The sequence below is a fragment of the Octodon degus genome, unplaced genomic scaffold, assembly GCF_000260255.1.
Source record: "Octodon degus isolate 3935 unplaced genomic scaffold, OctDeg1.0 scaffold00111, whole genome shotgun sequence".
In the NCBI taxonomy this organism is placed as follows: domain Eukaryota; kingdom Metazoa; phylum Chordata; class Mammalia; order Rodentia; family Octodontidae; genus Octodon; species Octodon degus.
Genome location: NW_004524687.1, coordinates 5,952,561 through 5,966,975, shown reverse-complemented (window position 1 = coordinate 5,966,975; position 14,415 = coordinate 5,952,561). Strand labels below are relative to the sequence as shown.

Genomic DNA, 14,415 nt, shown 5'->3' with positions numbered 1-14,415 from the left:
ACTCTTTCACTTACATATAGTCTTTTTAAGTGCAAGAAATCCATATACACTGAAACATTCTGTCACACTGTGAGATGCTCTGAAGAGGCAATCTAGCACGACTCCCACACGTGACTTGTCACAGGTCGCACCGCTCATCAGGGGAAAAACAAATCCCTCGGTCATAGCCATGTGCAACTTACGCAGTGTCTAGGGCTCATTTAACTCAAAAGTGGCAGTATAATAATCTTTCCCGTAGCGTAAAAATGTAATATTAAAGCATTACGTGGACTTACAGCAACAGCCTTCTCTTCACATTATTCTTACCATTCCCAGTGAAAAAAAACCTTTCCCTCCTAAGGCATACACATTTGTTTCTGATCACTAGTTGTATGATGCTTCAAAATAAATAGTATGGTAGCTTATTAATCAGTAAATCTCAACCACAAGGGTGATTATCTGGTGGATTTACAAGGCAGAACTGATTAAAAATGGAGGCTTCTCAGGTCTCAAACAATACAGCTGAGGATAAAAAGAAACCCCCAGAAACTTAACATCTGCTCAATTTTTACCTCTTCATCCACAGGCTTTTTCAGCTTCACAAATTTTTTTTTAAGATCTCACAAAATGACGTGAAATCTGCAACATGGAACTTAAAAGACCTCCAAAATATCTAGACTGCTGGTACTTAAACTGTTTTTTGAAAAGCAGAGAACATTTCTTTTTCAAATAAAATAAGAATAGTAGCTCCTATTTACTGAGTGCTTACCACTTGCTTGGCACTGAGTTAAACATTCTAGAAATCAGTGACCCTATGAGAGGGTACTAATAGTATCCCCGTTTCTAAGGAGGAAACCAGTGTAGAAGGATTGAGTAACTTGCACAAAGACACACAGCTAAGGAGGGAGGAGTCAGGACATGAGTTCACATATTCTGGCTTCACAGACTGTGCTCTTATTTACCACTGGAACCTTGAATAGAAAAGAGATAGAGGTGGTGCTCTGCTGGTGGCAGCAGAAGTAGAGTGGCTCCTTTTCCATCCTCTTCCACCACATAAGGATTTTAGAAAGCATTATTGGAGATTCTATGAGTACCACTATCTCACTTGAGTCATGAAGAGTGGGAAGGAGATGTGACGCGACATTTTATTATGGAGCTAAAATTGGAATCCTTGTCTCGGAAGTATTTTGTGGATATTACTGTCATGTTGCTACAAAGGGTTATGTAAAGCTTAGGGACCTTTCACCATTTTGGGATAGAACTCTATTATTATCATTAATATAATTGCACTGCACAGATTTTCATTTGAAACTCTACTGGCAATTCTTTATAAATACATTCTTCTGTGTATGTTATGTATTTTTTTCACTGCTATTTCAGTAATGAAGTTATTTTTCCATACAATTAAACTTCATAATACCATCTAAGACCTGAGCTCTTTAGAGGGTAGGGATTTGTCTCTGAACTCTCACTGACCTTCCAAGGTCTCTGTACACAGAAGAAACCATATAAATATAGACTTCATAGCTTAAAATTTTATTTTTTTTTCACTATTGGTCTATTTAAGGTACTGACCAGACTAGGAAATGGAATAGCCACCAAATAGATAAGACGGTTAAGAAGACAAGAAGACCAGTTAACCCATTACCACCACTGCCCCCTTCACTGAAACAAGTATCAATGGTGAAGCAAGTAAGAAGAGGTAACAGACCTGTCCCTTTCTGACTGGCATTTCTTTTGGAGCCACCTCTTTGGCTGTGTTTGTGTCCCCAGAAGCATTCTCAGTATATTCCCAGATCACAAAATCTTCCCCAACATCTTTAAGGTTGAAGTTTCCTAGTTTGTTTAATGAGAATCCTTCAATCTAGGAAAAATTAGACAATTACAAGGTAGAAATAATTTTGTGTCAATTATAGCATATTAAAATAGTGGAAGAAATGAAAAATTAACATAGTTTACTGTACATACAAAGATAACACTTATGGAATATTTGACATATTATATAAATAAATATTTCTTAAACTGAAATATAAGTTTGATTTGCAAAAGAAATGATCTACAATACAAAATAAATAAATAAAAAAGAAATGGTAACTTTGTGAAATAGAATTATTTCAGCAACTATTTTGGGATGGGGTGTAGCCTGGTGGTAGAGCACTTGGCAGGCATCATAGGAGGCCTTCAGTTTCACCCCCAGTATTAGGAGGATGGTGGTAGGGCAGTGTGGCCAAGTGGTGGAAGTTGTGAGTTCTGGAGTAAAACTGAGTGGCCCCAATCTTAGGTTTCTTATGGACTAGCTCCGTGGCTTTGGGTAAAAAGTGTTCTCTCTAGACTTCAATTTCCTGTAATAGAGGATAGCACTAGAGCTTTACTTGTGGGAATATATGTGACATAAAATATCTATTTTTAGTATACAGCACATAGAAATACTAAATATAAGAAATTACACATATGGTGTGAAGAGATGCAATTATAAAACTATATTCTACTTAGAACATGATTTTAGATACTATTACTTTTGCTTAAGTACATTTTGCTTTCGAGACAGTCTATATAGAAAGAGCTCAGGCTGGCCTTGAACTTGGTGACCCTCTGCCTTGGCCAATGAGGTGTGTGTCATCACACTAAGCACGAAGCACACTGTTACGTGCTAATAATGAGCATTAATGCAAAAGATAATAGTCTGGGCTCCAAAGCTCAGAGAAACATTATTATATGACAGGACTCATCAGTGTGGCCTACACTGCCTAGTAAACAGAGTGAGCTGTGGGTGGGTGTGATGTGCTATCCTGCTGCCCAAGCATATGTCTATACCACTTGGACCATGTCGTAGGTTCATCCACATTGTGTAGGTGTTTTTCTAGTCTCTTCTCTAACTAGCTCCCCACTTTTCACTCTTTCTAATCCTATTTTTTCTTCAGAAATATTACCATTCCTTGATAGATACCTATTAATCCCCCTTAACTTGCTGGATGTTAATTTGCAGGGTGAGGACTTTGTTTTAGCAGCTGCCCAGGGTAAACACTCTTTAAGGATGCTGATGATTTATTGAATGAAAATATTTGCCCAAGAAAGTATAAGGTGTGACAACTGCTATTTAGAACTTGCCTTTTGGGTTTCTTAATGTTTTTTTCAATAAGAAAAGTTTAAAAGTTCAATCAAATTAAATTTATCAGTGTTTCTTCATTGACATGTTTCACATTTTTACTGTTCTAAAAATCCTGCCTACAAAGATTCATTTACATCTTTTACCCATTTTGAGTTAATTCAGGGATATGTTGTAAAGTAAAAGCTTAAGCCAGGGGGTGAGGGGTGGATAGCTCAGTGCCATAAGCACCTGCCTGACAAATGAAGGGTCCTAAGTTTGATCTCCAGTACTAAAAACAAAAACAAGTTTAATTTCTTTTTCTTTACAAATATGGTTTTGGTGTATTATTTATTGAAGAGATTTTTTCCTTTTCCCAAAGAACTTCTTAGGAACCTTTGTCAAAAAGTGAATGACTACTACAACGGATTGAGTGTTTTAATCCCCAAAGCCTTGGAGTATCCTACAGTGACCTCATTTTATTCTCTCAGCAATGCCCTATAATATTTAGTTTAGAAGTCTTGCATATTTTGTGTTAAATTTATTCTTAAACACTGTATGTTTTCTGACACTATTAATGTTTTTGTTTAGTTTTTTTTTTTTTTTTTTTTGAGAGGGTCTTGTTAACTTGCCTAGGCTGGCCTTAAACTCATGGTCCTCCTGCCTCAACCTCCTGGGTTGAAAACTTCATTTTCCAATTGTTTGCTTCTAGCATATAAAAGTACAATTGATTTACACACAATCGTCATCCATAGTTTCATTAAATTTATTATAGTTCTAGGAGTTGCTTTGTATGTTTCTCAGCATTTCCAGTTAAAGAATCATGTCACCTGCATGTACAGAAAGGCTTATTTTCCTTTAGGTTCTTTCGTTTCTTTCCTTACTGCAATGATTAGGACTGCCTGAAAAAGCTGACGACAAAAGGGAGTGGCAGACATCCTTTGTTCTCAGTAACCTGGAAACATCCATTCTTCCACCATGAAAGTGCTACATTAGCTGAAGATTCTTCCAGATGTGCTCTATCAGGCTGAGAAACTTCTTCTTTCTGTTCCAAGCTCCAAATTTTTTAGTACAAAAGAACATTGTCAAGTGTTTCTGTCCTCTGCATGTTTTCACCTTTATTAAAATGGGGGATTAAATGATTTGCCTGAGAGGTCTGACTTGATTGTGATACATACATTTTATGTAATTTTTTATATATGCACGAGTTGATTTTTTTCTTCTTCTGGTACTAAGGACTGTAACACCCAGTGTTATTTATTTATTTATTAAAACAGACTCTCGTTAAGTTGCCTGGCTGGGCTCAAACTTGTGATCCTCTTGCTTCAACCTCTCCAAGGTACTGTGATCATAGGCTTGCACCACACTCAGCTTACTTTTGAGTTGCTTAGCCATTATTTTGCTAAAAGTCTGATATCCATGCTCATGGGGGGATACTTGCATATAGTTTCTTTTAATGTCTTTGGTTGCTCGTCAGAGTAATTAAAATTATTAGTACATGTTTGAAGTGTGTTCAACTCATACATATACAAAAAATGTGATAACTATATTCACCACGGGGAGTTGGTACATGTACATAATACATGCTAACTCTTTTTACAGGCCCTTTTCTTTTTTTCTATCAGGGTGATCTGGGCCTTAAATTTTTATATTCTGAAAGAGTTTACATATAGAATTGGCATTTTTCTCTTCCTTCAGTGTTTGACAGAATTCATTGGTGAGGCCTGAGGTCTGGTTTTCCTTTGTACAAAGGTTTTTAATTGCAAACTCCATTTCTGCAGTGGCTATTTAGATTGTTTTTCTTGACTGAATTTTTTCTTTTTGAATTTAATCTTATGAAGAGTAAGGCTTTTAATTCATTGGCATAAAATAGTTACAATATTTTGTGAAAAACAGTACTGTCTTCTTAACCATTTATGCTATAGGATTTGAAGTGATAGACCTTTCATTGTGAGTGTGAATTTTATTAATTTATGTTTTCTTTTTGGGGGAGGGCGTGGGGGCACTACAGGGGACTGAACCCAGGCCTTTCCCATGCGAGGCAAATACTCTGTCACTGAGTTATACTGCAGCCTATTTTGTTTTTACCAAATTTCCCAGGCTGGCCCTGAACTTGGAGTTCCTGCTTCAGCCTTCTCAGTAGCTGGTATTATAGGCAAAGGCTACCATACTTATGTGTGTTCTCTTTTTTAAAATTAAGTCTATTAAGTTTGGTTGTCAAACAACCCTGAGACCGGTTTTCTTCTTCTTTTTTTTTTTTTTTTTGAGATGAGGTTCTCACTATGCTGCCCAGACTGGTCTCCAACATGTGAGTTCAAATGAGTCTCCTGTCTCAGCCTCACAAACTGCTGGGACTATAGGACTACAAGGGTATACTCCAGTAACCAGCCTAAGCATGATGTTGTTTATCAAAGAGACAGTCAGATATTGTTAATTTTCTCTACTGTTAGTCTATTTTCTATGTACTGACTTTGCGCTCATTATACTACTTCCTTCCTTCTAGCCCTCTTTGGTCTTTGATTTCTAGCTTTCTGAAGTTAAACTTTAGGTCTTTGATTCTTTACTTGTCTTAGTTTAAGCTAATGAAACTTACACATTTCTCTGTGTAAACTATTTTATGAATCTCAAGTTTTTTAAAAGTGAGTCTTGCTACCTTGCTGAGGGTGGCCTCAAGAGGCTGGGACACACAGCAATACTACTGTGCCTAGCAAACAGTTACAAATAGTTTCTAAATCCTAAATCCTACGTGATTTCTGTTTTGATCCATAGATGACCTGGACATGCAATAATCTAGGTTCATGCGCTGTGGTCAGAGGCCATACCATTCCAATCCTTTTAAGCATACTGCAACTTCTTTTAAGAATTAGTATACAGTCTTTCTCTTAGATGCACTAAATGCACTTTAAAAAAATGCATATTTTCTATTTATTGGGTGGTATACTCTATAAAATTAGGTCAAGGTGACTGTTAAGTGTCTACAGGACCCTGATGTCTAGTGACATTGTCTAGCTAGCACAGGAGTCCACTAAGGATGTTAAATTTTCTTCTGACAACCAATATTTTCATTGTACATACTGTTGTTCTCCTAATCAAAACAAATATTTATGATTATATGTTCTAATACACATAATGAAATATACTTTTCATCTTTGATAAAACTTTTTCTCTTGAAGTCTATTTCATCTGAGAGCAAAATGGCATCTAACTTACTTTTGGTTGTAATCTACAGGTGTAACTTTTTCCACTCATTTACTTTCATCGTATCTGTCTTTATATTTTACCTATTGTATTTCCTTAGAAGCATAGCATTAGATCTTGCTTCTTAAAATCATTCTGATAATCTATGCTTTCTAATAAGGGTATTTATTAATATTTTTCATATCATTAGCTCTAACATATTAGTATTTGTTTCCTGTATGTCCATTTAGTTCTGAAGCTTCCATTTGGTTTTTACTTTTCTCTGGCTGGTATCTCCTGTCTTTTCATTCATTCATTCATTCATTCATTCAGTCTCACTACACAGATCAGACTCATAGTGATCCTCCTGTTTTAAGCCTGCCAAAAGCTGGGATTACAGGTGTGCACCACCACGCTCAGACTCACTGTCTCAGCAAGCCCCTAGGGCAGGGCTGGCATGGCACGGCACGGCACGGCACACTAGGGATCAAACCCCAGTCCCTGCGCCTCCCTAAACAGGTACTTTAGTCCGCTGAACTATCTGGCCGGCCCGGTCTTTTTTTTTTTTTTTTTTTTCATTTAATACAAGTGTAGCGTATTTATTTTATATTGTGGAATGTTACAGAAACTACTTTATAAAGTCTTTGACAGTTGTCACATTGGGTTCATCTTGGGGTTGGTGTTATGGTTTGGGTCCTAATTGCCCTCCAAAGGCGCATATGCTTAGTCACTGAGTCAAGTCACTTGCGTTACCACTTAAAGGAGCCAGAACTTTTAGGATTTTGGTTCTAGTGTAATATAAGTTATTGGGGACACAATCTTGATGGGGACCTTGAGACTCTGGCTTCTCGTTTTTTCTTTTTTTTTTTCCTGGCCACCATGAGGTGAACAGTCTTCCTCTGCTACATGCTCCTGCCACCAAGATATACTGTACAGCCACACACCCAAAATAACTGGGAAATAACTATGGAATAAACCTCTAAAATCATGCGCCCATATAAACCTTTCTTCCTTTTAAACTGATTTTCTCAAGTATTTTTTTAACAGTAACAGAAAAGTTAACATGGATGGAAACTAGTCTTTTTCTTTGACAGTGGGCACCATTTTCTTGGGTCTTTGTACTACGTCTAATTTTTTTTTGGGGTGTATGTGGTACTGGGGATTGAACTCAGGACCCTGCGCTTGCCAGGCAAGTGCTTATTTTACTGAGCCATCTCCCCGGCACCCATGTGTAATTTGGGATTGCATTCTGGACACTGTAAATGCTGTCTCATACTGTGAAAATTCTAGATCCTTCCAGGCAATAAATATGGTTAGATAAATGGCAGATTGTGGTACTCTAGCAGACAGCTTCTTAGCCTAAGTTCCTATCTTTAGTTTCCCTTACACTTGTGTGGTTCAAGAGCAATTACCTTTGGAAAACGCTCAAACATTTCTTCTGTTCATTTTTCTTTCTTCTTGCAACCCATAACATATATGTTATAGTACTGAGCATATGATCCACAGTTGTTTAACACCGTATTTTGTAGTTTGTTTCTCTCTATCACTCTCCATTCCTTATACTTTTCTCAGGGAACTAAGGTGAGTAATAAGCTTTTAGTATGAAGTTTTTATATTTACTGGCTAGAACTTGGGCTCTGTTTGGAAATTTTGATAATATAATTACGAGGATCTCAGTTTCCTGCAGAAATGATGTATGCCAGGTATCTGGCATGAATAACATTAATGTCTTTCCCCTAACTTCCTTTGCATTTTTGACTAGGATTCTGGCAGGAGCCAGCAAACCAATGCTTGACTATAATGCTGAGACTACTTGATCATTCTGGTTTAAAAGTATAGTATGGAGGCTTGGGGAGATGGCTCAGTGGAGTAAGTGTTTCCCTGGAAAGCGCAAGGGCTTGAGTTCAATCCCTGGTTATGCAAAAAAAAAAAAAAAAAAGGAAAAGTATAGTATGTCTTATTTGATCACCACATATCTATTTTTGTCATTAAGTACTGAAAAGTCAAATGATAAAATGAAATTCAGTGTTCAGTGAGTCTCTAGTTCCAACCACTAAGGGCACATACTACTCTTGAGCAAATCCTGAAGATTTCTTCTCATCAGCTAAAGACAAACCCTGTTTGTCTTTCACACTCTTGTCAATGACAGATGACCATGGAAATTGGGATGGGGCACAGGACAGAGTACAAGAAGTCATACTTGCAGACCCAGATCCAAAATGCTGAGGCAGGACTGGCTGTACTAGGTATTTGAGGCCACCTTGTGCTACATAACAAGGTCCCATATTATTAAATGAATAAACAAAGACAAACAAACAAACCAAAAAAACCCATAAGCTACAACGAATCAAATGATTTTTAGTGTTTGTCAGGAGATCGTATGTGAGTAAAAGTATCACATTAGAAAACTGTACCCCAGGAAAGACTATGTAATGATTAAATTTTAAAGAAGTTCAAAGTCTTGTTTGAAATCTTCAGGTCTATAGACCTGAAGAATGTGCTATCTAGAAAACAAAAAACATTTCTAACAGGATATAAGCAGTACTTTGTTAATAAGTATATTAACGTTTTGGCCATAAACAACATGGATATTCATTCTAGTAGAATACATAAATCTATCTGAGCTCTGGATAGGCTTTTAGATTTTTAACTTATTCAAGTAAAGATCTATACATCTGTCACAGCATCAGTATCAGATATGTAAGCAAATTTTCCTACCCATGATCCTAGATATACTGGCAGAAGAGGTTCTTTCCTCTGCTGAAGGAAGAAAACGGCCATCAGGGAGAATACATAAGGTGGCAGGCCTCCTTCTTCAGGGCGGTCTATACTGCAGAGCTGCAGGGGACAGGAGAAAGCAGGGACGTTCTTTTACCAGGTTGCAACTGGTAAAATTTGGCTTATAGCCAGTAACTTCATTCTCATACATTATATAATTTATAGTGATTCCTCAGAATAAAGCCCCACAGTAGCAGCTGAGCTACAGTTCATGTGCAAGCCCAGCATAGCAACAATGAAACGGAACAAAATAAACATCTACAAGCAGCACAGTGATAATATGCAACTTCCCTGTACTTCTGCAGCAGCCACATTTTGTATTTTTGAGTAAAAATTTCAATATCAAATATTTAATTCTGTTAATTTACTTGTGAAAAGCTCTAATAGTATTTGCTATTTCATTTTGTGACTTTTGCAGTAAATCCACCCTCTTGCTAAAAACATGGTAGTGAAAGAAAAATGATGACTCAGTTCCAAGTAGATGCCAAACTGGCTTTGCTCAGTTTAATGGTCCTCTTATCTCAGTCCACAGCCCCATGATGTGTGCTCTGGTCACGAAGGTGATTAGGGAGAATATATGGGCAAACTTACCCGTACTAATGGAAACCACTATGAATGCTTGGCTTGCTTACTGAAGAAGCAGAAGGCTTTTAAAGAATTGCATACTGTACTTACTAATTCACCCAGCTGTGGGTGGATCACCCTCTACTCACCCTGGATGCAAGACACAGAACTATCTCTCCTTACTGTTATGCCTTAATCAGTAAAGCTTTTTCTTTCTTCCCTATGAATCTCACTTTTAAAATCATGTGACCTTAAATTTTGGGGAACATTAAATGCACTACTGCTTATTAAAGAATTTGGCATAATTTTAAGAAACATTATAGAAATATCAGACCAGATAAGTTTCTTCTTTTGAGTTTCCTCAGAGTACGTTACTGGAAATGGTATGAGAGTATTTACCTCAAAATTCATTATGCCTAGGAAATTATCTTAGGAAACTAGTTAAAATGAAAGTTCTTTGGCCACATGTCTTGGGACTTCACCCCAATCTGACTTTTAATAAGCACTATAATCATTTTAATATTTTAAGCAATATTGTTAAAGTGAAACAGAACCCTACTGCTTCCTTCTGTATATGTTAAAGTTTCTATTCTAATACTCAAATGTTTATTTTTAATGTGTATACATAAGTATTTAATCATTAAGATTAACCCATAAAATTAAAGCACCATGCTCATGCCTACATGGAATGTTTTCACACATTTAAAGAACTAGAACCAACCTTTGCCCAGTGCCTAAATGCGATCACCAGAGGAACCAGCCTTGGTTCTAGTTTTCCAAGGAGAGATAAGTGTTTTGTTGTCAGACAGGCATTTTCATTTCCTGCACTCACTTTACAAAGGAGACCACTGATGAGGGGAGTGAGAAGAAAGAACAAAGAGTTATTTAAGTATCAAGATCTTTTACACCAATAACTAAACAACACTGACAATAATAAATAATTTTAAAAAACCCCACATTCAATACAGTAGAATTTTAAAAAGACAGGGTAGCTATTTTCTGAGTAAATTATTTTTTTTAGCACTAGAACTTGGTGTTTTCACATATTAAAAATATTTTGGAAGGGTCACGCAAAAAAGGAAAATATGTAAAGGTGATTAGAGCAAGCAACCATTTGATAAAGCTTTTTACCTATCTGACATAGGTCCACACAGTTTCTCATATTTTTTCTACCTAATTTTTTTCTTTGGTTGTACAGGGATTAAACCCAGGGCTCACACATGCTAGGCACGTGCTCTTACCAAAAGCTATATCCCTAGATACTTTTCCTTTTTTAAATTTTATTTTGAGATAAGATCTTGCTAAGCTGTCCATGTGCTCTTGCATTCCTCTTCTCTCAGCCTCTGAAATAGCTGGTAGTATAGGAGTATGCCACTATACCCAGTTAATCATTTTAATTTCTTGAAAAGAAAAGATTTCCTCCTCCTGATCAAATGCCAAAAGTATAGGGAGAAGGCTAGTAGAAAGCATGTGATATAACCAAGAAAGCAGTTATTCTAGAAGCTGAACATTAAGATTTAGTAAAGTATCTGTGCATTTGGTAATTTGATAGTTACAACAGTTTAAAGAAACAGACCTTTGCTTCTCTCTGCATACCACTACTGGAACCCTAGCATGGAAATCAGCATCAACATCAGTGAAGGAGTCTGAGGAAAGAAGAAAAAATATTAAGTAGCTTATTAAAAACTGGTTAAAAGTAGAACTAGATTAATTATAAGTGTGTCTTATCTGTTTAATTGTTTCAAAGACTATTACTAAATAAAATTCTGAAATGACTTAAAAAGAGAAAAACTAATATTTACGATTCAAGTAAACACATTAATTCAAAAATGTTTGTTTTGCAAATCTAATGTTTGATGAGAAATTACATCACTGAACCAAATATTTAAGTATTCTGTGGACAAGATAATGAGACATATAGGTAATAAATTTAAAAGCAAAGTTGATGCAAAACATACTGTGTTACAATATGTATTGACTGAAACAAAAACATTTAAATCTTTTATTGAACCAAAACAAAAAGGACAGAAATGACTAATTCAAGGTATAGGACCCTTTGATGAAGCCCATGTAAAGCAGAAAAACCAATATAGCCCCAATGTGGACGGACATTTTATGGTTCAGTACAACTGATAAACCTCTCTGAGAACAACTGGTGGTGGGTTCATTACCATAGTTGTATACCCCTACTTACTATTTGTGAAGTACTTATTTATATGACCGAACACAACAGGTCATCCTTCAGTCCTAGTCTTAAGAATAAATTTTACATATTTTGCATTCATAGTCACAGTCTAAGTCTTACTTACTCTTTATAAAAAAGTTATTTTTTTGGCTACAAGCTTCACTTTCAGATGGTTATTTCACACAGAACTAACAGGACTCTAGGTAATAATTCACCAGCATTTGTTTTCATTTTTTATTTGGATATTACTCAATTTATGTAATTTCAGTGATAAGACCTATTTCCAGAATCTGCTAATGATATATGCAAATTTACAGACAAAAAAAAGTTAACATCAAAATGTGGGAAGAATTTGGCCTTACCACTGTTTTTCAAACATTCTTGAACAAGTAAGAGGACATCTGGTTGAGACATCTAGGAAATAAATGAATACATGAAATAATCCCTAAACATTCTGCTTCACTGGCATAACATATAGTCTGATGTTTTCTCAATTTCTCTGCAAATTACAAATATGTTAGTATCACAGGAAATTATGCTTGCGTAAGTGTGACTCAAAGACAGAAGAGAAAACATGAGGATCAGTATGAACAAAAGGGGACTATCACTGACTGACTCCTGCTCAACTAGTTTTGCTTGTTTTTTGAGACAGGGTCTCATTTATGCAGTTCAGGCTGGCCTGAACTCATTATGTAGCCCAGGCTGACCTCAAAGTTGTGGAGATCCTCCTGCCCCAGCCTCCCATGTGCTGGGATTACAGGCGTGAGCCATCACACCCAGCTGAACTATGTCTTGGGGGTAATTAGCCTGTTGTATCAAGATGGCCCTCCAAAGCATGTATGTGAGGCAGTTTTGGGAGGGGGTGTGACTAGATTATGGAGACACAGCATGCATTAGTGGGTCAGCCTACTGACAAGGTAAGAGCTAAATGTGATGCTGGGAGGTAGAATCCAGTCAGCAGAGGTGGGCTGGTCAGTGGAGCTAAAGGGTTTCTCTCCACTCTACATCTTGCTGCCACTCTCTCTGCCTCTCTACCACTATGCTGTGAGTGGTTCTCCTTGGCCAAGTCCTGTGCCAAGCCCCATGCCTTCAAGCCAGTTGAGCTATAGACTTAAACTGCCACAAACTGTGAGCCAGAACACACCTCTACTTTCTCAGGTTGAAGGTAGCAGGTATTTTGTCAAAGCCATGAGAAAAATGACTATTATGCAGCCTTCCACCAAGTCTTTGTTTTTTTTTTCTAGAACTTGGGATTGAACCCAGGGCCTTAATGCTAAGGTATACACCCTGCCTGTTACTTTTTTTTTGTTTGTTTGTTTGAGACAGAGTCTACTAGGTTATCTTGGCTGGGCTTGAACTTGTGATCCTCCTGCTTCAGCCTCCCAGAGTATAGAGATGACAGGAATTCACCACAGGCAAATCTTGAAGCAATAGCTGATGGTTTTCATATTGGTCATACTACCACCTCACATCTGGAAGATACTGCAATAGACAGGCCACTGGTTTCAACTGTAGCACTGCCTTCTTCCAATTCCTATTCTACACATTAATGAAAATTACTTACAATCACCAAGTGGACCCTTAAAACACTCAGTGACCTCGGATTACGTTTAGATCAAAGTCAAAGTCTTACCAAACATCTGTGAGACCTGCCAGACGCTCTCCGGCCTTATCTGAAGCTGACTGAGCTTCACCTGGCAAAAGCTCAGTTATACCTGCCTCATTGAAGTGACCTTCAGGAAGGCCGTGTCCCTGTGCAGCTCTTGTCTTCTATCCTGAACCTTGTTTCTCTGTAGCTCTCATAACGTCAAAAAACAGGTAGGCATTTATATCTTTCACTTGACAGGAGTTCTCCAAAGGGGGAACTACATTGTTTTGTTTTGTCCTTTGGAATAATATACAGTATTATATATATGACAAGAGATTTAGTGCATATTGGCTAAGAAATGAATAAATGACACCAAATAAAATTAGTGCTGTGTGTGTGGTGGGCTAGCCCACTGTCATAGAATGTAGGAAGACAGTGGATAACTATGTGGACCTAGTGAGTCTGGCCGATGCCCCCCACCTGTACAGAAGATTCTGAGCTTTGGCTACCCCCCAGACCAGTCAGAGGAATCCTAGAGAGTCTTACCTAGCACCCCTGCCCTCCATTGCAGGGACCTTGTGCACCTGTGCCCTGCACCTCTCCCAAAACTGCTGATTCCAGGTGAACATTGCAAGCTTCAGAAATGTCAAAACGAATAGACCCAGAGCGCAGGCCCAGTGAGTGAGTGAGACAACCTGGGGCCCGCCGGATCCTGAATAGACCCAGAGCCCAGGCCCGGTGAGTGAGTGAGACGACCGGGCCCGCAGGATCCTGAACAGCCCAGGAGCGCAGGCCTTGCGAGTGAGTGAGACGACCCGGGGCCCACAGGATCCTGAAGAGACCCAGAGTGCAGGCTCAGTGAGTGAATGAGACCGCCTGGGGCCTGCGGATTCTCATTCAACCCAGAATGCAGGCCCAGCATGGACCCCTTCAGCAGAACTCCCTGCAAAGAGGCTAGAGGCAAGACCCACCCAGCTGATTCAGGAGCAGAACATCTTGCCAGAGAGACACAAAGGGTTCAACTCCAACGGTTGCAGCAGAAAGAAGTGGAGCACAGCA

General features: G+C 37.9%; 1 protein-coding gene across 4 annotated transcripts in view; it reads right to left on the bottom strand.

Annotated features, from left to right (window-relative positions):
* The window catches only part of Zcchc6 (zinc finger CCHC-type containing 6), a 72,605-nt gene that overhangs the window by 39,313 nt on the left and 18,877 nt on the right, over positions 1-14,415 (bottom strand). For all 4 annotated transcript variants that reach the window (XM_023699142.1, XM_004639384.2, XM_023699144.1 and 1 more), the window contains exons 7-11: positions 12,131-12,182; positions 11,160-11,229; positions 10,305-10,431; positions 8,960-9,079; positions 1,691-1,843 (exon numbers count right to left, since the gene is read on the bottom strand). In XM_023699142.1, coding sequence (XP_023554910.1) covers positions 1,691-1,843; positions 8,960-9,079; positions 10,305-10,431; positions 11,160-11,229; positions 12,131-12,182 — 522 coding nt within the window. The remainder of the gene's footprint in view (positions 1-1,690; positions 1,844-8,959; positions 9,080-10,304; positions 10,432-11,159; positions 11,230-12,130; positions 12,183-14,415) is intronic.